Source organism: Nerophis ophidion, linkage group LG22, assembly GCF_033978795.1.
Source record: "Nerophis ophidion isolate RoL-2023_Sa linkage group LG22, RoL_Noph_v1.0, whole genome shotgun sequence".
NCBI lineage: Eukaryota > Metazoa > Chordata > Actinopteri > Syngnathiformes > Syngnathidae > Nerophis > Nerophis ophidion.
The window spans coordinates 6665814-6693078 of NC_084632.1; the positions used below are offsets into that span (position 1 = coordinate 6665814).

The window sequence follows — 27265 nt, forward strand, 5'->3', positions numbered from 1 at the left end:
TTTTTTTCTATTGTAAAGAATAATAAATACATTTTAATTTAATTCTTCATTTTAGCTTCTGTTTTTTTGACAAAGAATATTTCAGAAAAATGTCTTCAAACTTATTATGATTAAAATTCAAAAAAAAAAAAAAATCTAAAAAATTTGTAGAATCAAATTTAAATCTTATTTCAAATTATTTTGAATTTCTTTTAAAATTTTTGTTCTGGAAAATCCAGAAGAAATAATGATTTGTCTTTGTTAGAAATATAGCTTGGTCCAATTTGTTATATATTCTAACAAAGTGCAGACTGGATTTTAACCTATTTAAAACATGTCATCAAAATTCTAAAATTAACCTTAATCAGAAAAAAATACTAATTATGTTCCATAATTTTTTATTTTGTCAAAAATATTCGAATTAGCTAGTTTTTCAATTAATTTTTTCCAGTTGAATTTAGAATTTTAATGAGTCGAAATTGAAGATAAACCATCTTTCAAAATTTTATTTTCATTTTTTTTCTGTTTTCTCCCCTTTTAAACCGTTCAATTAAGTGTTTTTTTTTCATCTACAAAAAAACTTCCGTAAAAGGAAATAAAATGTATGACGGAATACCCATTTTTTTATATAGTGAAGTGAATTATATTTATATAGCGCTTTTCTCTAGTGACTCAAAGCGCTTTTACATAGTGAAACCCAATATCTAAGTTACATTCAAACCAGTGTGGGTGGCACTGGGAGCAGGTGGGTAAAGCGCCTTGCCCAAGGACACAACGGCAGTGACTAGGATGACGGAAGCGGGAATCGAACCTGCAACCCTCAAGTTGCTGGCACGGCCGCTCTACCAACCGAGCTATGCCGCCCCAAATATATATATATATATATATTTATTTATTAAAGGTAAATTGAGCGAATTGGCTATTTCTGGCAATTTATTTAAGTGTGTATCAAACTGGTAGCCCTTGGCATTAATCAGTAGCCAAGAAGTAGCTCTTGCTTTGAAAAAGGTTGGTGACCCCTGCTTTACAAACTCCTTTTCAACACTCGGAGCTATGAGAAGTGGACGGACTCTTTGAAACGTATTCACAGAGGAATGTCAAGTTATTGATTCGGACTTTCAAAAACGCTGACGCGGGCTGCTCGGCGGGACTCGGACCTCTTAGTTTGAAGAGAAATGTGAAATGAAGGACGAGTCCAACAAAGGTAGACCACATCAAATATTGACTATTTAGTTTTTTGCATGCTGTAAAAGTAGTCCGGGAAACTCCATTTGTTATTAGCATCAACCAGAGATAACCCAATGCTAATGCTAACAAGCTAACAGTAAATCTAACGTGTTTATGTTCCAGCCGTGAGATAAACATGGACATTTATTATTTATATATTGTTATTTACTGCTGAAAGGACTTGCCTGACCCGCATTAATTCATCTTGAGGGTCAAGATCCTCAATTGTGTACTCTCTTAGAACAGAGTGATTGTCCTATTATAAGAATACGAGATGGTGTGTTCAAGGACCGCTGGACAAAGTAGGACACTACGACGCCCACCAGATAAAATAAATAATAAATAATAGATTTTGTTATTTACTGCTGAAATGGACCGAAAGGACTTGCCTGAACCTCATGAATTCATCATGAGGGTCAACAGCGGACAAAAGCCTGACTTTTTATGTAAAACTAGGTACACTTTGTTTTTAAATCATACCGTTTTGTATATTATTGATTTGTATTTCATTGACTTACACTTATACTGTGTGTTTATTTACATAGTATCAGTACAGAAATATACTGTACCACTACTACATACTTTAAACTCTACACACTTCTACAAAAACTTTTAGTTCTAGGAACTACAAGTTCCAGGAACTTAGAGTTCTTGATCTTTTGGTGAAAAAAGGCCTATTGAATATTGCTTTAAATTAAAATAAAGGAAAAACCGTGACTGACAACTGCACTTTGATAAACTCACCGCCTGACAGACTTAAATGCTAACATGAAAAGAAGAGACATTAACGCCTTTCCCCATTAAGAAAAGACATACTAAACTTACGCAAACACATTACTGCAACTAAGATCCTCAATTGTGTACTCTCTTAGAACAGCTTGATTGTCCTATAATAAGAGGAATACGAGATGGTGTGTTCAAGGACCGCTGGACAAAGTAGGACACTACGACGCCCACCAGATAAAATAAATAATAAATAATAGATTTTGTTAATTACTGCTGAAATGGACCGAAAGGACTTGCCTGACCCTCATGAATTCATCTTGAGGGTCAAGAGCGGACAAAAACCTGACTTTTTATGTAAAACTAGGTACACTTTGTTTTTAAATCATATCGTTTTGTATATTATTGATTTGTACTTATTTACTTACACTTATATTGTGTGTTTATTTACGTAGTATCAGTACAGAAATATGCTGTACCGCTACTACATACTTTAAACTCCACAAACTTCTACAGGAACCTTTAATTCTTGGAACTAAAAGTACTAGAAACTTAGAGTTCTTGACCTTTTGGTGAAAAAAGGCCTATTGAATATTGCTTTAAATTAAAACCGTGACTGACAACTGCACTTTGATAAACTCACCGACTGACAGACTTAAATGCTAACATGAAAAGAAGAGACATTAACGCCTTTCCCGATTAAGAAAAGACATACTAAACTTACGCAAACACATTACTGCAACTAAGATCTTCAATTGTGTACTCTCTTAGAACAGCTTGATTGTCCAATTATCAGAGGAATACGAGATGGTGTGTTCAAGGACCGCTGGACAAAGTAAGACACCACGACGCCCACCAGATAAAATAAATAATAAATAGTAGATTTTGTTATTTACTGCTGAAATGGACCGAAAGGACTTGCCTGACCCTCATGAATTCATCATAAGGGTCAAAAGCGGACAAAAGCCTGACTTTTTATGTAAAACTAGTTACACTTTGTTGTTAAATCATATTGTTTTGTATATTATTGATTTGTATTCATTTACTTACGCTTATACTGTGTGTTTATTTACGTAGTATCAGTACAGAAATATACTGTACCGCTATTACATACTTTAAACTCTACACACTTCTACAGAAACCTTTAGTTCTAGAACTACAAGTTCCAGGGACTTAGAGTTCTTGACCTTTTGGTGAAAAAAGGCCTATTGAATATTGCTTTAAATTAAAATAAAGGAAAAACCGTGACTGACAACTGCACTTTGATAAACTCACCGACTGACAGACTTAAATGCTAACATGAAAAGAAGAGACATTAACGCCTTTCCCCATTAAGAAAGGACATACTAAACTTACGCAAACACATTACTGCAACTAAGATCCTCAATTGTGTACTCTCTTAGAACAGAGTGATTGTCCTATTATACGAAGAATATGAGATGGTGTGTTCAAGGACCGCTGGACAAAGTAGGAAACTACGATGCCCACCAGATAAAATAAATAATAAATAATAGATTTTGTTAATTACTGCTGAAATGGACCGAAAGGACTTGCCTGACCCTCATGAATTCATCATGAGGGTCAAGAGCGGACAAAAACCTGACTTTTTATGTAAAACTAGGTACACTTTGTTTTTAAATCATATTGTTTTGTATATTATTGATTTGTACTTATTTACTTACTCTTATACTATGTGTTTATTTACGTAGTATCAGTACAGAAATATACTGTACCGCTACTACATACTTTAAACTCTACACACTTCTACAGAAACAATTAGTCCTAGGAACTACAAGTTCCAGGGACTTAGAGTTCTTCACCTTTTGGTGAAAAAAGGCCTATTGAATATTGCTTTAAATTAAAACCGTGACTGACAACTGCACTTTGATAAACTCACCGACTGACAGACTTAAATGTTTACATGAAAAGAAGAGACATTAACGCCTTTCCCCATTAAGAAAGGACATACTAAACTTACGCAAACACATTACTGCAACTAAGATCCTCAATTGTGTACTCTCTTAGAACAGAGTGATTGTCCTATTATAAAGGGAATACGAGATGGTGTGTTCAAAGACCGCTGGACAAAGTAGGAAACTACGATGCCCACCAGATAAAATAAATAATAAATAATAGATTTTGTTATTTACTGCTGAAATGGACCGAAAGGACTTGCCTGACCCTCATGAATTCATCATGAGGGTCAAGAGCGGACAAAAGCCTGACTTTTTATGTAAAACTAGGTACACTTTGTTTTTAAATCATATTGTTTTGTATATTATTGATTTGTACTTATTTACTTACACTTATATTGTGTGTTTATTTACGTAGTATCAGTACAGAAATATACTGTACCACTACTACATACTTTAAACTCTACACACTTCTACAAAAACTTTTAGTTCTAGGAACTACAAGTTCCAGGAACTTAGAGTTCTTGATCTTTTGGTGAAAAAAGGCCTATTGAATATTGCTTTAAATTAAAATAAAGGAAAAACCGTGACTGACAACTCCACTTTGATAAACTCACCGCCTGACAGACTTAAATGCTAACATGAAAAGAAGAGACATTAACGCCTTTCCCCATTAAGAAAGGACATACTAAACTTACGCAAACACATTACTGCAACTAAGATCCTCAATTGTGTACTCTCTTAGAACAGCTTGATTGTCCTATTATAAGAAGAATACGAGATGGTGTGTTCAAAGACCGCTGGACAAAGTAGGAAACTACGATGCCCACCAGATAAAATAAATAATAAATAATAGATTTTGTTATTTACTGCTGAAATGGACCGAAAGGACTTGCCTGACCCTCATGAATTCATCATGAGGGTCAAGAGCGGACAAAAACCTGACTTTTTATGTAAAACTAGGTACACTTTGTTTTTAAATCATATCGTTTTGTATATTATTGATTTGTACTTATTTACTTACTCTTATACTATGTGTTTATTTACGTAGTATCAGTACAGAAATATACTGTACCGCTACTACATACTTTAAACTCTACACACTTCTACAGAAACCTTTAGTTCTAGGAACTACAAGTTCCAGGAACTTAGAGTTCTTGATCTTTTGGTGAAAAAAGGCCTATTGAATATTGCTTTAAATTAAAATAAAGGAAAAACCGTGACTGACAACTGCACTTTGATAAACTCACCGACTGACAGACTTAAATGCTAACATGAAAAGAAGAGACATTAACGCCTTTCCCCATTAAGAAAGGACATACTAAACTTACGCAAACACATTACTGCAACTAAGATCCTCAATTGTGTACTCTCTTAGAACAGAGTGATTGTCCTATTATAAAGGGAATACGAGATGGTGTGTTCAAAGACCGCTGGACAAAGTAGGAAACTACGATGCCCACCAGATAAAATAAATAATAAATAATAGATTTTGTTAATTACTGCTGAAATGGACCGAAAGGACTTTCCTGACCCTCATGAATTCATCATGAGGGTCAAGAGCGGACAAAAGCCTGACTTTTTATGTAAAACTAGGTACACTTTGTTTTTAAATCATATTGTTTTGTATATTATTGATTTGTACTTATTTACTTACACTTATATTGTGTGTTTATTTACATAGTATCAGTACAGAAATATGCTGTACCGCTACTACATACTTTAAACTCTACACACTTCTACAGAAACCTTTAGTTCTAGGAACTACAAGTTCCAGGGACTTAGAGTTCTTGACCTTTTGGTGAAAAAAGGCCTATTGAATATTGCTTTAAATTAAAACCGTGACTGACAACTGCACTTTGATAAACTCACCGACTGACAGACTTAAATGCTAACATGAAAAGAAGAGACATTAACGCCTTTCCCCATTAAGAAAGGACATACTAAACTTACGCAAACACATTACTGCAACTAAGATCCTCAATTGTGTACTCTCTTAGAACAGAGTGATTGTCCTATTATAAAGGGAATACGAGATGGTGTGTTCAAAGACCGCTGGACAAAGTAGGAAACTACGATGCCCACCAGATAAAATAAATAATAAATAATAGATTTTGTTATTTACTGCTGAAATGGACCGAAAGGACATGCCTGAACCTCATGAATTCATCATGAGGGTCAAGAGCGGACAAAAGTCTGACTTTTTATGTAAAACTAGGTACACTTTGTTTTTAAATCATATTGTTTTGTATATTATTGATTTGTACTTATTTACTTACACTTATATTGTGTGTTTATTTACGTAGTATCAGTACAGAAATATACTGTACCACTACTACATACTTTAAACTCTACACACTTCTACAAAAACTTTTAGTTCTAGGAACTACAAGTTCCAGGAACTTAGAGTTCTTGATCTTTTGGTGAAAAAAGGCCTATTGAATATTGCTTTAAATTAAAATAAAGGAAAAACCGTGACTGACAACTCCACTTTGATAAACTCACCGCCTGACAGACTTAAATGCTAACATGAAAAGAAGAGACATTAACGCCTTTCCCCATTAAGAAAGGACATACTAAACTTACGCAAACACATTACTGCAACTAAGATCCTCAATTGTGTACTCTCTTAGAACAGCTTGATTGTCCTATTATAAGAAGAATACGAGATGGTGTGTTCAAAGACCGCTGGACAAAGTAGGAAACTACGATGCCCACCAGATAAAATAAATAATAAATAATAGATTTTGTTATTTACTGCTGAAATGGACCGAAAGGACTTGCCTGACCCTCATGAATTCATCATGAGGGTCAAGAGCGGACAAAAGCCTGACTTTTTATGTAAAACTAGGTACACTTTGTTTTTAAATCATATCGTTTTGTATATTATTGATTTGTACTTATTTACTTACACTTATATTGTGTGTTTATTTACATAGTATCAGTACAGAAATATGCTGTACCGCTACTCCATACTTTAAACTCTACACACTTCTACAGAAACAATTAGTTCTAGGAACTACAAGTTCCAGGAACTTAAGAGTTCTTGACCTTTTGGTGAAGAAAGGCCTATTGAATATTGTTTTAAATTAAAACAATGGCAAAACTCTCTTAGAACAGCTTGATTGTCCTATTATTAGAGGAATATGAGATGGTGTGTTCAGGGACCTCTGAACAAAGTAGGACACCACGACGCCCACCAGATAAAATAAAAAATAAAGGATAATAGATTTTGTTACACACTCTACATTACTCCAAACCAATATTCAAACGAATAAAAGCATGGTCATTAAAATACTAATGACTGGGAGAACGTGCACTTACTTCTCTGGCAGTGGTTCTGGGACCAGCAGCGTCCTCGGAAGTGTCCGTTGATGGTGTTCTGCGGGCAGATGGTCTGGCCCTGGGCCGTGCCGGGACACACGTCGCCGCACTCCCGGTCGTTCTTGTTCTCCACGATGTAGTTGTCCTCCACCGTGTCCAGGATCTTGGACCAGTCCAGGGTGGCCAGGTAGCAGAGGTCCGGGTTCTTCTCGATCCTCACCGCCCCCCGGGTGATGTTCATGAGGTTGTGAAGGCCCACGTCCTTCAGCTGCAGCATCTCGTAGATGACCAGGGCGTAGTTGAAGAAGAGGTTGTTGCCGCGGACCACCGTCAGGTTGGGGAAGAGGTCTGTGAGGGAGTCCAGGCCGTAGACCCGGAATAGCAGCATGTAGTCGGTCACCACTCGCAACTTGGGAAAGCTGAGGCCCCGGAAGTCCTCGGTCTTGGTCTTGAACATGAGCAGGATCTTGAGGTGTCCCTCGATGATGGTGCAGTTCTCCAGCGACTGCAGGTTGGTCACATTGTTGCGGATGTCTTTGCTCTGGCAAACTGGAAACAAAGAGATGGCGTCATTAGTACAACCTTTCATGGCTAAACAAGAAGGAGTTCCTTACTTGAATTCTTGAAGCTTGCCAGACTATACTTCAGTCAACAGTCATTTATTTAGCAGAGTAGTCAAATAGTCTGGACATTTGACTACATTTCCATGATCAAACATGGAGAATATTAGCACTGCAAGAAGCTCAATTTCCATGGCGGGTATCATGATGATTGCAAGCTAGTATGTACAATATCCACATTGCAAGTATATATATATATATATATATATATATATATATATATATATATATATATATATATATATATATAATTTAGTAAGAGACACCTTCAAAACAATATGTAATATGTACAATATAGACATTGCAAGTATATATATATATATGTATATATATATATATATATATATAAATATAATGTAGTAACAGACACCTTCATAACAATATGAAATATGTACATTATACAAACTGCAAGTATATATATATTGTAGTAACAGACACCTTCAAAACGATATATGTAATATGTACAATGTACACACTGCAAGTATATATGTATATATATATATAGATATATACATATATATATTTATATATATAAATATATATATATATTAATATATATAATGTAGTAACAGACACCTTCATAACAATATGTAATATCTACAATATACACACTGCAAGTATATATATATATATATATATATATATATATATATATATATATATATATATATATATATATATATATATATATATATATGTATATATATATATAAATCATGTAGTAACAGACACCTTCATAACAATATGTAATATCTACAATATACACACTGCAAGTATATATATAATGTAGTAACAGACACCTTAATAACAATATGTAATATCTATAATATACACACTGCAAGTATATTATATATGTATATATATATAAATAATGTAGTAACAGACACCTTCATAACAATATGAAATATGTACAATATACAAACTGCAAGTATATATAATGTAGTAGCAGACACCTTCATAACAATATGTAATATGTACAATGTACACACTGCAAGTATATATATATATATATTGTATATGTATAATGTAGTAACAGACACCTTCATTACAATATGTACAATATACACACTCCAGGTATATATATAATGTAGTAACAGACACCTTCATAACAATATGTAATATCTACAATATACACACTGCAAGTATATTATATATGTATATATATATAAATAATGTAGTAACAGACACCTTCATAACAATATGAAATATGTACAATATACAAACTGCAAGTATATATAAGGTAGTAACAGACACCTTCAAAACGATATGTAATATGTACAATATACACACTGCAGGTATATATATATATATATATATTTATATATATAAATATATATATATATTCATATATATAATGTAGTAACAGACACCTTCATAACAATATGTAATATCTACAATATACACACTGCAGGTATATATATATATATATATTTATATATATAAATATATATATATATTCATATATATAAGGTAGTAACAGACACCTTCATAACAATATGTAATATGTACAATATACACACACACACATACATATATATATATATATATATATATATATATATATATATATATATATATATATATATATATATGTTACAAAACCATATTTAGAAGGACATAAACAGTTTTCTCTGCTCCCACCATGAAAGCATTCAATCTATTAATAAGATTCAGGGGAATTCATGGAGAGCCGGCGTGTTGCGGCCGACTTTGTGAGGCTGAACTTCCCAGCCAGCGACTGCTTGGCCAAACAAACATGTCAACAGTCCCAACATATAAATGGAAGGCTTTAAGAGACGTCTAAATGGATTGCCGCCAGTAAAGCCTGTAATCACCTGACTGTCACATAAACCCGGCTTGTTTACTACCACGCACCACTCCTCTACTCTTCTCCTCCTCCTCGCCGCCGCCATTTGGTGCAGAAAGTTGTGCAGACGGCGTGCAAAGTGACCACTTTTTGTCACCTTGCGAAGGAGGAGGAAATGGCTGAACGTGCACTAAAGTCGGCCTCTGTCCACCTGCTTCCACCGTCTCGGTTGCCAGGTCACAAAATCAGCCCGTCTATTTATTTATTGCCCACAAGAAGGCAACATTTCATGGAAACGTCAATCGTTTTCAAGTCCTTTGTTTCGGTCACGAGTCCTATTTCTCCACGTATGGCTGGGGAGTTAGACACACACAAAAAAGAAAAGGGGTACAAATTGTCAGAATAACTGTATCTAAGTTATCAAAAGGCTACTAAAACTCCACTGTGTAGGATGGGGAGTGACATGAGTGTGTCAGTTTCTTTTTTCTACTGTAATCCACAGGAAGATTTCATCTTGACCCGAGATATACAAAGCGGAGAGGAAGCAGGGCCTGACTCCCCTCCAGGCATTTTCTTTTAACTGTTTTGTAACCAAAGGCGCCGGCTGTTTACGACCCCCCTCCCTTAGAAACAGATGTTGCCATGTAATCAGGGAAAGTCCAAATAAAAGAGAAGGCGTACAATCTTTCGTTAGAGCGTGGTGGGACTGTACTCTTAGTACAGTCCAGACGTTTCTCCTCAATTGAGCCGAATTGAATTCTGTCTGTTTAATTCCTTGCTTCTAGTCTTGTTTAATAATGTCATCAGTGTTTCAAATTGACACAAAGAGCATTTTAATGTTAGCATGATTACGTTTGCATGCTTACAGTTTATAAGCGTTGCGTACCAAGTAACATGACTCTGGTTGCAAATTTTGCACAAAAAGTTATCATGCTAATGTAGCTACACATTAATTAGCTTAAAATACCTTTTTCTTCAAATTTCTTTCCTTACTTTTGCCAGGTGTCAACTCGTTCAGGTGCGCCTCTGACAGGCGATTTAGATCGTTTTTCAAAATAAGGCAAAAAGGAACATTTTTTGTGACATCTGACCTGTTTTTTGAACTTATTATAGCCAATAGTATGTAAATGATAGTCTATATACGGTATATGCATTCATACAAGGAATCACTTAAATTTTTTTTCATGTCAATAAAATAATCGTTTAATATTTTGAAGGTGTGGAGACGTTAATCTTGTAATCGGGGAAAGTCCAAATAAAAGAGAAGGCGTACAATCTTTCTTTAGAGCGTGGTGGGACTGTGGTCCAGACGTTTCTCCTCAATTGAGCCAAATTGAATTCCGTCTCTGTTTAATTCCTTGCTTCTAGTCTTGTTTAATAGATGTCACCGGTGTTTCAATCTGACACAAATAGCACTTTAATGTTAGCATGTTTACGTTTGCATGCTGACAGTTTACGAGCGTCGCGTACCAAGTAACATGACTCTGGTTGCAAATTTAGCGCAAAAAGTTATCATGCTAATGTAGCTACACATTAATTAGCTTAAAATACCTTTTTCTTCAAATCTCTCTCCTTACTTTTGCCGGGTGTCAACTCGTTCAGGTGCGCCTCTGACAGGCGATTTAGATCGTTTTTCAAAATAAGGCAAAAAGGAACATTTTTTGTGACATCTGACCTGTTTTTTGAACTTATTATAGCCAATAGTATGTAAATGATAGTCTATATACGGTATAGGCATTCATACAAGGAATCACTTAAATTTTTTTTCATGTCAATAAAATAATCATTTAATATTTTGAAGGTGTGGCGACGTTAATCTTGTAATCAGGGAAAGTCCAAATAAAAGAGAAGGCGTACAATCTTTCTTTAGAGCGTGGTGGGACTGTGGTCCAGACGTTTCTCCTCAATTGAGCCGAATTGAATTCTATCTCTGTTTAATTCCTTGCTTCTAGTCTTGTTTAATAGATGTCATCGGTGTTTCAACCTGACACAAATAGCACTTTAATGTTAGCATGATTACGTTTGCATGCTGACAGTTTACGAGCGTCGCGTACCAAGTAACATGACTCTGGTTGCAAATTTAGCACAAAAAGTTATCATGCTGATGTAGCTACACATTAATTAGCTTAAAATACCTTTTTCTTCAAATCGCTCTCCTTACTTTTGCCGGGTGTCAACTCGTTCAGGTGCGCCTCTGACAGGCGATTTAGATCGTTTTTCAAAATAAGGCAAAAAGGAAAATTTTTTGTGATATCTTACCTGTTTTTAAAACTTATTATATGATAGTCTATATACGGTATATGCATGTATAGTCCCATCCAGCCAGCCATCCATCCATTTTTCTACCGCTTATTCCCTTTCGGGGTCGCTCGTGCCAATCTCAGCTACAATCGGGCGGAAGGCGGAATACACCCTGGACAAGTCGCCACCTGTATCGGTTGGGGTCATCTGCCTCCGCTTGGGATGGTTTCCTGTGGACGGGACTCTTGCTGCTGTCTTGGATCCGCTTTGAACTGAACTCTCGCGGCTGTGTTGGAGCCACTATGGATTGAACTTTCACAGTATCATGTTAGACCCGCTCGACATCCATTGCTTTCGGTTCCCTAGAGGGGGGGGGGTTGCCCACATCTGAGGTCCTCTCCAAGGTTTCTCATAGTCAGCATTGTCACTGGCGTCCCACTGGATGTGAATTCTCCCTGCCCACTGGGTGTGAGTTTTCCTTGCCCTTTTGTGGGTTCTTCCGAGGATGTTGTAGTCGTAATGATTTGTGCAGTCCTTTGAGACATTTGTGATTTGGGGCTATATAAATAAACATTGATTGATTGATTGATTGATTGATAAATGGCGGTGCAGATCCAGATAAAGGTGGAGATGAAGGCAAAAGTGGTGTAAAAAAAAGGCGGAGGGGTGAAAGTGGGAGTTGAGTGCAGGATGACGTAAGTAAGGGACCCACAGGACGGTTGGGGATCACATGCATGAATGGAGGGCCGCACTCAAAGGGCCCCACAGAAAGGAGGCGGGACTAGTGGACGCAAATAAACAATCTTTTTGTCTGCCATATCTGGAGCGATGGGCCACGAGTGACTGACCCCGCCGTCACCCGCCCTCCCGCCCGGGGACCACCCGTACGCAGACGGCGTGGGGGCCCCCGGCTGAGCTCGTAATTACAACAACAACCCAACCGGCCGCTAATGAGCGCGGGGGGAACACGGCGTGCCACGCTGTACGGGAAGCGTCTGACACTTCCTCTGGCAGCGGGGACGCCACAAGCAGGGGGAGGAGCCGGACAAATGGAAATAGAAAATGCAAGGAAATTACTCCTAACGAGGGATGGGCGATACGGCCTCAAATCTGTATCGTGATATATGTTGCAGTGATAACAACATACATGATTATGTATTAGTTGCCATGTAAATGATAATAAAACATTTCCAAAAAGGTCACAGAGGCTCCTAATGTAGCTGCTGACCTATGTAGCAACATATGACATCATCTAATATTCTACACAACAACATATGACATCATCTAATATTATACACCATCAACATATGACATCATCTAATATTCTACACATCAACATATGACATCATCTAATATTCTACACCATCATGTATGTCGCAACGTATGACATCATCTAATATTCTACAGCAGGGGTCACCAACGCGGGCACCAGGTCGCCCGTAAGGACCAGATGAGGCGCCCGCTGGCGTGTTCTAAAAATAGCTCAAATAGCAGCACTTACCAGTGAGCTGCCTCCATTTTTCACATTGTATTTATTTACTAGCAAGCTGGTCTTGATTTGCTCGACATTTTTAATTCTAAGAGAGACAAAACTCAAATAGAATTTGAAAATCCAAGAAAATATTTTAAAGACTTGGTCTTCACTTGTTTAAATAAATTCATTTATTTTTTTTACTTTGCTTCTTATAACGTTCAGAAAGACAATTTTAGAGAAAAAATACAACCTTAAAAATGATTTTAGGATTTTTAAACACATATACACCATTTTTCTTTTTAAATTCCTTCTTCTTCTTTCCTGACAATTTAAATCAATGTTCAAGTAATTTTTTTTTTATTGTAAAGAATAATAAATACATTTTAATTTAATTATTCATTTTAGCTTCTGTTTTTTCGATTTTTATGATTAAAATTCAAAAAAGTTATCCTGGCAAATCTAGAAAAGCTTTAGAATCAAATGTAAATCTTATTTCAAAGTCTTTTGAATATCTTTTAAAATTTTTGTTCTGGAAAATCTAGAAGAAATAATGATTTGTCTTTGTTAGAAATATAGCTTGGTCCAATTTGTTATATACTTTAACAAAGTGCAGATTGGATTTTAAACTATTTAAAACATGTCATCAAAATTCAAAAATGTATCTTAATCAGGAAAAATTACTAATGATTTTCTATAAATAATTTTTTAAATTTTTTCAAAAAGATTCAAATTAGCTACTTTTTCTCTTCTTTCTTTCGGTTGAATTTTGACTTTTAAAGAGTCGAAATTGAAGATAAACTATGTTTCAAAATTTTATTTTAATTTTTTTTCCTGTTTTCTTCTCTTTTAAACCCTTCAATTAAGTGTTTTTTTCATCATTTATTCTCTACAAAAAACTTTCCGTAAAAGGAAAAAAAATGTACGACGGAATGACAGACAGAAATACCCATTTTTTTTTACATATATATAGATTTATTTATTAAAGGTAAATTGAGCAAATTGGCTATTTCTGGCAATTTATTTAAGAGTGTATCAAACTGGTAGCCCTTGGCATTAATCAGTACCCAAGAAGTAGCTCTTGCTTTCAAAAAAGGTTGGTGACCCCTGCTCTACACCATCATGTATGCAGCAACATATGACATCATCTAATATTCTACACCAGGGGTCGGCAACCCGCGGCTCCGGAGCCGCATGCGGCTCTTTGACCACTCTGATGTGGCTCAGCCGCATACTTGCCGACCGCCCGGAGAAGTCTGGTAGATGACAATAACTCTAACACCCTTTCTACATGTCACCGCGCCAGGATTTTCACCATGCTATCTACGCGCCGGCCGTTCGGTCACATTTAGGATGCGACCTCTATCTGAACGCATACGCAACTGCAAGGCATACTTGCTCAACAGCCATACAGGTCACACTGAGGGTTTTGATATAAACAAATTTAGCCCTCCCTAATATGCGCCACACTGTGAACCCACACCAAACAAGAATGACAAACACATTTCAGGAGGACATCCGCACTATAACACAACATAAACACAACAGAACAAATACCCAGAATCCCATGAATCATGACTCTTTCGGGCTTTATTATACACCCACCTCAACCGACGCACACACATATATGTGTGTGTATATATATATATATATATGTATATATAGATAGTACTTATATATATATATATATATATATATATATATATATATATAGGATTAACCGAAGGAGCGTTCAAAACAAGATGGAATAATCACAACGCCTCCTTTAGAAACCAGACTTTGCGGAATTCTACAGAACTCAGCAAACACATTTGGAACCTCAAAGACAATAATGTTGAATATTCAATAACATGGCAAATTCTTGCATCCAGCACACCTTACAACAGTGGTAATAAAAGATGCAACTATGCTTAAAAGAGAAACTGTTTATTATATATCATCCAGATCTATCATCCCTCAACAAGCGCAGTGAAATCATTTCAACATGCCGCCACAGACGGAAACACCTCCTAGGTAACACATGAGCCAATCACCACGCCCCTACGCCTGCCTGTACCCACCCACTCTGTGCTCTATATAAACCATTGTATGTGAATGCTTCCATTAAAATCTCCTGATGATTGAGGGAACCCCTCATGAAACAGTTCTGTAGAGACGAAGTAGTCTTGTGATTTTCCCCACACCTACATATATATATATATATAATATACATGTATATATATATATATGTATATATATATATATATATATATATAAACACGTTGGGAAGACTATGTCTCCCGGCTGGCCTGGGAACGCCACGGGATCCCCCGGGAAGAGCTAGACGAAGTGGCTGGGGAGAGGGAATTCTGGGCTTCCCTACTTAGGCTGCTGCCCCCGCGACCCGACCTCGGATAAGCGGAAGATGATGGATGGATGGATGGATGGAATTCCCATATCTGTCCTGTCCAGCCACTCAGGCAAATCATATAGTTGATGTAGATGATTTTATTTTAACATTATTAAATGTCTGCCCAGAATTTTATTAAAGATAAACAGTTCTCTTTTATGTAACGTAGATATAATATAGAAATCGATCACCGCTGTTTATGGAATCGTGTGGTGTCCAAAGAATCCCATCCCTACTAATAACCTCATAAAACCAAGGCATTGCAATTGTACAAATTCGTATTTATCTTTCAATTAATCATAAATTACTAGGGGTGTAACGGTACACAAAAATTTCGGTTGGGTACGTACCTCGGTTTAGAGGTCACGGTTCGGTTCATTTTCGGTACAGTAAGAAAACAACAAAAAATACATTTTTGGGGTATTTATTTACCAAATTTGTAAACAATGGCTTGATCTTTCTAACATTGGGAACACTATAATAATTCTGCCCACGTTAATCCACATTAAACTGCTTTAAGTTGTTGCTTTGATTAAATAAAATGACACAACTTTTCTTCTACGTATAAAAAGTGCAACATTAAACAGTTTCAAGTCAACTCCATTCATCCATCCATTTTCTACCGCTTATTCCCTTTCGGGGTCACGGGGGGCACTGGCGCCTATCTCAGCTACAATCGGGCGGAAGGCGGGGTACACCCTGGACAAGTCGCCACCTCATCGCAGGGCCAACACAGATAGACAGACAACATTCACACTCACATTCACACACTAGGGCCAATTTAGTGTTGCCAATCAACCTATCCCCAGGTGCATGTCTTTGGAGGTGGGAGGAAGCCGGAGTACCCGGAGGGAACCCACGCATTCACGGGGAGAACATGCAAACTCCACACAGAAAGATCCCGAGCCTGGATTTGAACCCAGGACTGCAGGACCTTCGTATTGTGAGGCAGACGCAACTCATCGTGCTTAATTTATTACAGCATTGGGGAAGCCTGTAGTTGATTTTTATTATGTAAATGTTATATTTTTATCAACATGTGATAGCAGGGACCCTGCCATTCAAAACTAGGCTGCTACATTACTAATGATTCATGTAACTATAGATGAAAAATAGTACAATAGCAATAGGAGAGACTATTCATCCCTGAACACCATGGAGTTCATGTAGGCTTTATGATGCACTTACATTATTATATACAGTATATATACATATATATATATATATATATATATATATATATATATATAAGGGGTGTAACGGTACACAAAAATTTGGGTTCGGTACGTACCTCGGTTTAGAGGTCACGGTTCGGTTCATTTTCGGTACAGTAAGAAAACAACAAAATATACATTTTTCGGGTATTTATTTACCAAATTTGTAAACAATGGCTTGATCTTTCTAACATTGGGAAAACTATAATAATTCTGCCCACGTTAATCCACATTAAACTGCCTCAAATTGTTGCTTTGATTAAATAAAATGACAACTTTTCTTCTACATCCAAAAAGTGCAACATTAAACAGTTTCAAGTCAACTCATCGTGCTTAATTTATTACAGCATTGGGGAAGCCTGAAGTTGATTTTTATTATGTAAATGTTATATTTTTATCAACATGTGATAGCAGGGACGCTGCCATTCAAAACTAGGCTGCTACATTACTAATGATTCATGTAACTATAGCTGAAAAATCATCCCTGAACACCATGGAGTTCATGTAGGCTTTATGATGCACTTACATTATTATATACAGTATTTTTTATATATATATAAGGGGTGTAACGGTACACAAAAATTTGGGTTCGGTACGTACCTCGGTTTAGAGGTCACGGTTCGGTTCATTTTCGGTACGGTAAGAAAACAACAAAATATACATTTTTTGGTTATTTATTTACCAAATTTGTAAACAATGGCTTGATCCTTTTAACATTGGGAACACTATGATAATTCTGCCCACGTTAATCCACATTAAACTGCCTCAAGTTGTTGCTTTGATTAAATAAAATGACAAAACCTTTCTTCTACATATAAAAAGTGCAACATTAAACAGTTTCAAGTCAACTCATCATGCTTAATTTATTACAGCATTGGGGAAGCCTGTAGTCGATTTTTATTATGTAAATGTTGTATTTTTATCAACATGTGATAGCAGGGACCCTGCCATTCAAAACTAGGCTGTTACATTACTAATGATTAATATAACTATAGCTGAAAAATCATCCCTGATCACCATGGAGTTAATGTAGGCTTTATGATGCACTTACATTATTATATACAGTATATAAGGGGTGTAACGGTACACAAAAATTTGGGTTCGGTACGTACCTCGGTTTAGAGGTCACGGTTCGGTTCATTTTCGGTACAGTAAGAAAACAACAAAATATAAATTTTTTGGTTATTTATTTACCAAATTTGTAAACAATGGCTTGATCCTTTTAACATTGGGAACACTATAATAATTCTGCCCACGTTAATCCACATTAAACTGCTTTAAATTGTTGCTTTGATTAAATAAAATGACACAACTTATCTTCTACATATAAAAAGTGCAACATTAAACCGTTTCAAGTCAACTCATCATGCTTAATTTATTACAGCATTGGGGAAGCCTGTAGTTGATTTTTATTATGTAAAGGTTGCATTTTTATCAACATGTGATAGCAGGGACCCTGCCATTCAAAACTAGGCTGCTACATTACTAATGATTAATGTAACTATAGCTGAAAAAAATAGTACAATAGCAATAGGAGAGACTATTCCTCCCTGAACACCATGGAGTTCATGTAGGCTTTATGATGCACTTAAATTATTTTATACACCAGGGGTAGGGAACCTACGGCTCTAGAGCCAGATGTGGCTCATTTGATGACTGCACCTGGCTCTCAGATAAATCTTAGTTGACATTGCTTAACACGATAAGTAATGAATAATTCAGCTGGTAATCACAGTGTCAAAAATAACGTTAAAAATACAAACCATTCTCATGCATTTTCATCCATCTATCCGGTTTCTACCACACCTGTTCAAGAAGTCGGATTAATGGTAACAAGTATTTTTATTTATTTTTGGTTATCCTCAGAATAACAATGTTATTAAAAAGAATAAGAGACGTATTATACTCTAAAAATGTTGATCTTTCTTAAAATGCACGCATGTAGTTGTATTCAGTGTTAACAAAAAAATATATATATGGCTCTCACGGAAATACTTTTATAAATATTTGGCTCGTATGGCTCTCTCAGCCAAAAAGGTTCCCGACCCCTGTTATACACTATCAGAGACAGAAACTCTTCATTTAATATAATGTCCTTTTTTGCTGCTTCAACACACCTCAATCAACACTGTTCGTAACACACACACACATACAAACACACCCCAAAATGAGTTAACGTTTCGCTAAAAGCTAACGAGCCTTCACCTAAAGCCAGGACTGCCAGTGAGCTGAGCTGCAGTTTGTTTCTAGAAGGTCACCGGGCTCATAGTGATGTTTAGAAAGTAGTTGACTTGGAATATAATTTGGGGAGAGTGCGTTGTTGCTCCCCTGCTAAAGACCGATCTGCTCGACATCGACACTAAAGCGCTGACGACATGCGCTCTGAATATGCATTGCTGATTGGCTTTTGTATGTAAGCAATCAGATGGTTGTGTGGGCGGGACAATGCAGGGTGCTGTGTACACACACAGAGGCAGAACGGAGCACAGCAGCTTGTTAAGACTTTAGCATAGGTACGTGTGGAACTCGTTCGGTATTCCTCCGCACCGAACCAAAACCCCCGTACCGAAACGGTTCAACACAAATACACGTACCGTTACACCCCTATAAATTACTGAAAATATGGATTTAGCAGGATATACTAAGGACAAAAAGTAAAATAACAACATTCAGGCCAAAAATTCTATTTAATAATACAACTTTAACATTTGACAACCAAATAATAAAACAAGGTGACTCTGTAAAAAATCTGGGTATTATCTTCGACCCAACTCTCTCCTTTGAGTCACACATTAAAAGCGCTACTAAAACGGCCTCCTTTCATCTCCGTAATATCGCTAAAATTCGCTCCATTTTGTCCACTAAAGACGCCGAGATCATTATCCATGCGTTTGTTACGCCTCGTCTCGATTACTGTAACCTATTATTTTCGGGTCTCCCCATGTCTAGCATTAAAAGATTACAGTTGGTACAAAATGCGGCTGCTAGACTTTTGACAAGAACAAGAAAGTTTGATCATATTACGCCTGTACTGGCTCACCTGCACTGGCTTCCTGTACACTTAAGATGTGACTTTAAGGTTTTACTACTTACGTATAAAATACTACACGGTCTAGCTCCAGCCTATCTTGCCGATTGTATTGTACCGTATGTCCCGGCAAGAAATCTGCGTTCAAAATACTCCGGCTTATTAGTGATTCCTAGAGCCCAAAAAAAGTCTGCGGGCTATAGAGCGTTTTCCGTTCGGGCTCCAGTACTCTGGAATGCCCTCCCGGTAACAGTTCGAGATGCCACCTCAGTAGAAGCATTTAAGTCTCACCTTAAAACTCATCTGTATACTCTAGGCTTTAAATAGACCTCATTTTTAGACCAGTTGATCTGCCGCTTCTTTTCTTTCTCGTATGTCCCCCCCTCCCTTGTGGAGGGGGTCCGGTCCGATGACCATGGATGAAGTACTGGCTGTCCAGAGTCGAGACCCAGGATGGACCGCTCGTCGGGACCCAGGATTGACCGCTCGCCTGTGTATGGGTTGGGGACATCTCTATGCTGCTTATCCGCCTCCGCTTGGGATGGTTTCCTGTGGACGGGACTCCCGCTGCTGTCTTGGATCCGCTTTGAACTGAACTCTCGCGGCTGTGTTGGAGCCACTATGGATTGAACTTTCACAGTATCATGTTAGACCCGCTCGACATCCATTGCTTTCGGTCCCCTAGAGGGGGGGGTTGCCTACTTCTGAGGTCTTCCCCAAGGTTTCTCATAGTCAGCATTGTCACTGGCGTCCCACTGGATGTGAATTCTCCCTGCCCACTGGGTGTGAGTTTTCCTTGCCCTTTTGTGGGTTCTTCCGAGGATGTTGTAGTCGTAATGATTTGTGCAGTCCTTTGAGACATTTGTGATTTGGGGCTATATAAATAAACATTGATTGATTGATTGAAAAAGGAAGAAAGAACAATAAACTGTTTTGCCTTTGCTGGCAAGCATAAAGAGAAAGATGATTAGTAGTAAACAAACAACTTGGATTGTCTTATCTTGCATAGTCTTTGGCTGCAATTACAGATGGATGCTTCTCCTATTTTTAAACCGGCGCGCGGCCAACCAGCGGCAGCTCGCTGGCTAGAGCGTCGGACCACTTAGCCACTTTTGGAGTGCGGGATCGGAGCCCTCTGCGGCCCGACCTCGCCTCCGCCTCGACGGGTGGCCACATGTTTGCTCAGTTCGAAGGCAGGTGGCGGTCTGGTTCCTCTGACCGTTGTGGAGACAATACGTGGCGGCGGCAGAAAGAGACGCCGGTTTGTTGATGGAGCGATGGTGGAAAGTCCTGAGATGTGCGCTCGCCCTTGCCAAGCTGCGGCTTCCACACTGAAAAGTGATGCGGAGAAAGTGCACCGGAGGCGTTTTGATCAACTTGTGCTTCCAAAACTAAGAATTGTGGACCAGAATAACAGAACCGGAGCCAAGAGACGTAAGATGGTGTTGGGGGCGAGGGGTTGGTCTACACAGCAAAATACAAGATAGACCCAGATCAACTTTAAAGGGGAACATTATCACCAGACCTATGTAAGCGTCAATATATACCTTGATGGTGCAGAAAAAAGACCATCTATTTTTTTAACCGATTTCCGAACTCTAAATGGGTGAATTTTGGCGAATTAAACGCTTTTCTGGAGGCGATGACGTCGCCGAGGTAACACACCCACCATTTTCATTTTCAACACATTACAAACACCGGGTCTCAGCTCTGTTACTTTCCGTTTTTTTGACTATTTTTTGGAACCTTGGAGACATCATGCCTCGACGGTGTGTTGTCGGAGGTTGTAACAACACTAACAGGGAGGGATTCAAGTTGCACCACTGGCCCGAAGATGCCAAAGTGTCTGCCGCCAGACCCCCATTGAATGTACCAGAGCAGGGGTGCCCATTACGTCGATCGCGATCGACTGGTCGATCTCGGAGGGTGTGTCAGTCGATCTCAAGCCAGGCATTAAAAAATAGACATAAAAATGAGCAATCATCAATCATACCAAGACTTCACTTTCGTCAGTTGTTTGACATTCTCGGCACCCGAGGATCTTGTGAGATGACGCTGGCTGCTGCGAGCTCTTATTTAAGAAAAAAATCACTAACAGGGCGGACGCAGAGAAACACATTTTATTTCTAGAGACTCCGTACCTGCTGTCAAAACTCTAAAGACCGACAGCACAGTTCCTGTCTTCACCATAAAAGACCTGTTTCATCCTGCCTGTGCTAACAAAATAAGAGTCTCAGAAAGCTAGCGTGCACAAGCTAGCAAGCTACGGAGTTTGATGCCAATGTATTTCTCCCCCGCCCTCAGCGACCGCTTTCTCACTTGCTTGCCCACCCGCACACTCACTGACATCACTCACCTGCTGCCAGACATTAAAAGGCCACACACATATGCTACTCTCATAACAAAGTGTATAAAAACGAGTATGCAAGTTGGACAAATGAGATGCCAAATCCGACCACTTTCATGTGGTATTGGACAGAAAGGAGGACTTTTTTTTTTCCTCCATTTGAAAATGCGGACGTTATCATCATTACTGTCTGATTCCAATCAATGCAAGTCATCAGAATCAAATACACCAACTTATATTCTTGTCTTCATGAAAGAAAGGAATCTATGTGTGTTAAACATGCTTGTATTATCATTAAACACCATTAACTTGTTAACAAAAATGTCTCTTTCATAAATAAATAAATATAAATTATAAATAGGAATGAGGTAGATCTCCTCGACTTGGTCAATTGAAAAGTAGTTCGCCTGCAGAAAAAGTGTGAGCGCCCCTGTGCTAGAGTGTCTCCACATTTTACCGGCGATGCTAAGACAGACATGGCACAGAGATGTATGGATAACCTGCAAATGCATTTGCAACTATAAAGTCAACGAAATCACAAAGGTGAGTTTTGTTGATGTTGACTGCCAGCTAATCGATGCTAACATGCTACGCTAATCGATGCTAACATGCTATTTACCGGCGGTGCTAAAGCAGACATGGCACAGAGATGTATGGATAACCTGTAGATGCATTTGCAACTATATTACGTTTCCTTACACCCACATTTAATGCGAAACAAACACTTACCAATCGACAGATTTAAGTTGCTCCAGTGTCAAAAGATGCGAAAGTCCTGATCGTTTGGTCCTAACATTTTACCGGCGATGCTAACGCAGCTATTCGGCCATGCTATGGCTATGAATAGCGTCAAAAGCTATTCGCTCAATAGCTTCAGTTTCTTCTTCAATATTTTCATACTCCAACCATCTGTTGAATCGCTTAAGTCGCTGAAATCCGAGTTTGAATCCGAGCTAATGTCGCTATATCTTGCTGAGGTATTCCCATTGTTTGTTTACATTGGCAGCACTGTATGACGTCACAGGGAAATGGCCAGTGTCTTCACAGAGAACGAAAATAAAGCACTTTAAAGCTTTATTTAGGGATATTCCGAGACCGGTAAAATTTTGAAAAAAACTTCAAAAAATACAACAAGCTACTGGGAACTGATTTTTATTGTTTTTAACCCTTTTGAAATTGTGATAATGTTCCCCTTTAAATGGTCTACACAGCAAAATATAAGATAGATCCAGATCAACTTTAATGAGATTTAATGCTAATGAGCAGTTTATCCAAGGCCACTTGTCTTACATAAAACATGCCAACAAGCATCACAGTATTGTGGCGACAAAAAAAAAGCTGACACACGAATCGAAAAAAATCGATATATTATCGAATCGTGACCCCAAGAATAGATATTGAATTGAATCGTGGGACACCCAAAGATTCACAGCCCTAATATATACACACATACATATATATATATATATATATATATATATATATATATATATATATATATATATCTATGAAATACTTGAAAATACCCCCCCCACCACCACCTCAAAACTTGCCATGTAAGCAGAGGTGGGTAATAACGCGCTACATTTACTCCGTTACATCTACTTGAGTAACTTTTCGGATAAATTGTACTTCTACGAGTAGTTTTTATGCAACATACTTTTACTTTTACTTGAGTATATTTATAGAGAAGAAACGCTACTTTTACTCCGCTCCATTTATCTACAATCAGCTCGTTACTCGCTACATTTTTTTATCGATCTATTAATGTTTGTTTTGGTTTTTCAAAGTAGAAACTACGCATGCCTGCGTTTCACCAATCAAATGCAGTCACTGGTGACGTTGGACCAATCAAACAAAGCCAGGCGGTCACGTGACCGTCACACCTCGCATCCGACTTAAAAAAGTTGACAAACTTATTGGGGTGTTACCATTTAGTGGTCGATTGTGCGGAATATGTACTGTACTGTGCAATCTAATAATAAAAGTTGCAATCAATCAATCAAAAGTGTAAAGGAAAAAAGACACTTTTTATTTCAACTGTACTTCCCGTCAAAAGCCTAAATGCTGATCGCACAGTTCCTGTCTTCACAATAAAAGCACCGCTCCATCGCGACTGCGCTAACAAAATAAGAGTCTCCCAACGCCAGCGCAAACAAGCGAGCAAGCTACAGAGTTTGCCGCCAATGTATTTCTTGTAAAGTGTATAAAAACGAATATGGAAGCTGGACAAATTAGATGCCAAAAACCAACGACTTTCATGTGGTATTAGACAGAAAAGAGGAACTTTTTTTCTCCTCCATTTGAAAACGTGGACATTATCAGCACTATACTGTCTGATTCCAATCAATGCAGGTCATCAGAATCAGGTAATACACCAACTTATATTCTTGTCTTCATGAAAGATAGGAATCTATATGTTAAACATGCATGTATATTCATTAAAACACCTTCAACATGTCAACAAAAACGGCAAAATAAATAATTATATACTGTGTGTATATATATATATATATATATATATATATATATATATATATATATATCGATCCATCCATCCATTTCCTACCGCTTATTCCCTTTTGAGGTCACGGGGGGCGCTGGCACCTATCTCAGCTACAATCGGGCGGAAGGCGGCGTACACCCTGGACATATTAATATATATGATATGTGTGTATATATATGTGTGTGTGTGTATGTATGTATGAGTTAGATCACCTCGACTTGGTCATTTACTAAATAATTGATTGACGTTGAAAAACTTATTGGGGTGTTACCATTTAGTGCTCAATTGTACGGAATATGTACTGTACTGTGCAATCTAATAATACAAGTTTCAGTCAATCAATTAATGAATGCCTACTGAGGCTATGGTGCTGTTAAGTTATTGTGGCTCCATTTGCCTTTTTTATTTTAATGTATTATTATTTAATATATATTATTGTTTTAGTTGCTTAAGAGATATTCCTGGCTCTGAATTTGCTCATTGCTATTTTTATGATTTTGTGCATTATTTGTTGCCGTAATCAGGTTACTCATCAGTTACTCAGTACTTGAGTAGTTTTTTCACAACATACTTTTTACTTTTACTCAAGTAAATATTTGTGTGACTACTCCTTACTTTTAATTGAGTAATAAATCTCTAAAGTAACAGTACTCTTACTTGAGTACAGTTTTTGGCTACTCTACCCACCTCTGCATGTAAGTAAATATTAACATTGCTGTATGTACACTTTTGACCCAGGACATTTGCTGACATTTTCAGTCGAGCCATAATAAATTCATAAAAGAAGCAAACTTCATGAAAGTTTTTTTGTGAATGGTTTTAAACGAGACCGGCTGGCCTGGGAACGCCTCAGCATCCCCCGGGAAGAGCTAGACCAGGGGTGCCCGCACTTTTTCTGCAGGCGAGCTACTTTTCAATTGACCAACTCGAGGGGATCGACCTCATTTATATATATCATTTATATTTATTTATTTATGAAAGAGACATTTTTGTAAACAAGTTAAATGTGTTTAATGATAATACAAGCATGTGTAACACATATAGATGTCTTTCTTTCACCAAGACAAGAATATAAAATGGTGTATTACCTGATTCTGATGACTTGCATTGATTGGAATCAGACAGTAATGATGATAACGCCCACATTTTCAAATGGAGGAGAAAAAAAGTTGTCCTTTCTGTACAATACCACATGAAAGTGGTTGGTTTTTGGCATCTTATTAGTCCAGCTTCCATACACTTTACGAGAAAAACATTGGCGGCAAATTCCGTAGCTTGCTTGATTGACATTCACGGCACCCGAGGGTCTTGTGAGATGACGCTGGCTGCTGCCAGTTCATTATTATGAAAAAATGACAGAGAGGAAGGCGAGAAACACTTTTTATTTCAACAGACTTTCGCGCCGTCCCTTCCGTCAAAACTCTAAAGGCCGACTGCACATTTCCTATCTTCACAATAAAAGCCCTGCTTCATGCTGCCTGCGCTAACAAAATAAGAGTCTCGGAAGTGATGTGCACGCCAGCTTTCTGAGGGATCGCTTGTGCACGCCAGTTTTCCGAGACTCTGTATTTAGTTAGCGCAGGCAGCATGAAGCAGGGCTTTTATTGTGAAGATAGGAAATGTGCAGTCGGCCTTTAGAGTTTTGACGGAAGGTACGGCGCGAGAGTCTGTTGAAATAAAAAGTGTTTCTCGCCTTCCTCTCGGTCATATTTTCATAATAATGATCTTGCAGCAGCCAGCGTCATCTCACAAGACCCTCCGGTACCGTGAATGTCATTTAAGTGACGTCTTGGTGAAGATTGATGATCACTAATTTTTAGGTCTATTTTTTTTAAAAGCCTGGCTGGAGATCGACTGACACACCCCCCGCGGTCGACTGGTAGCTCGCGATCGACGTAATGGGCACCCCTGAGCTAGACGAAGTGGCTGGGGCAAGGGAAGTCTGGGCTTCCCTGCTTAGGCTGCTGCCCCCGCGACCAAACCTCGGATAAGCGGAAGAAGATGGATGGATGGTTTTAAACGAGCATTGCGTGTGTGGACAAGGATAAGGTTAGGTGGGAATGAACCTGGATAACCTTAGTGTAGAAGAGGCCTCAGCCAACAGTTAAACAACGTCTAGCATTAAAAGATTACAGTTGGTACAAAATGCGGCTGCTAGACTTTTGACAAGAACAAGAAAGTTTGATCACATTACGCCTGTACTGGCTCACCTGCACTGGCTTCCTGTGCACTTAAGATGTGACTTTAAGGTTTTACTACTTACGTATAAAATACTACACGGTCTAGCTCCAGCCTATCTTGCCGATTGTATTGTACCGTATGTCCCGGCAAGAAATCTGCCTTCAAAAGACTCCGGCTTATTAGTGATTCCTAGAGCCCAAAAAAAGTCTGCGGGCTATAGAGCGTTTTCCGTTGGGGCTCCAGTACTCTGGAATGCCCTCCCGGTAACAGTTCCAGATGCTACCTCAGTAGAAGC

General features: G+C 37.9%; 1 protein-coding gene across 1 annotated transcript in view; it reads right to left on the reverse strand.

The window, feature by feature from the left end:
* Positions 1 to 27265, reverse strand: part of LOC133540496 (insulin receptor-like) — a 243381-nt gene that overhangs the window by 144447 nt on the left and 71669 nt on the right. Inside the window, exon 2 of the mRNA XM_061883133.1 lies at positions 7167 to 7715. Coding sequence (XP_061739117.1) covers positions 7167 to 7715 — 549 coding nt within the window. The remainder of the gene's footprint in view (positions 1 to 7166; positions 7716 to 27265) is intronic.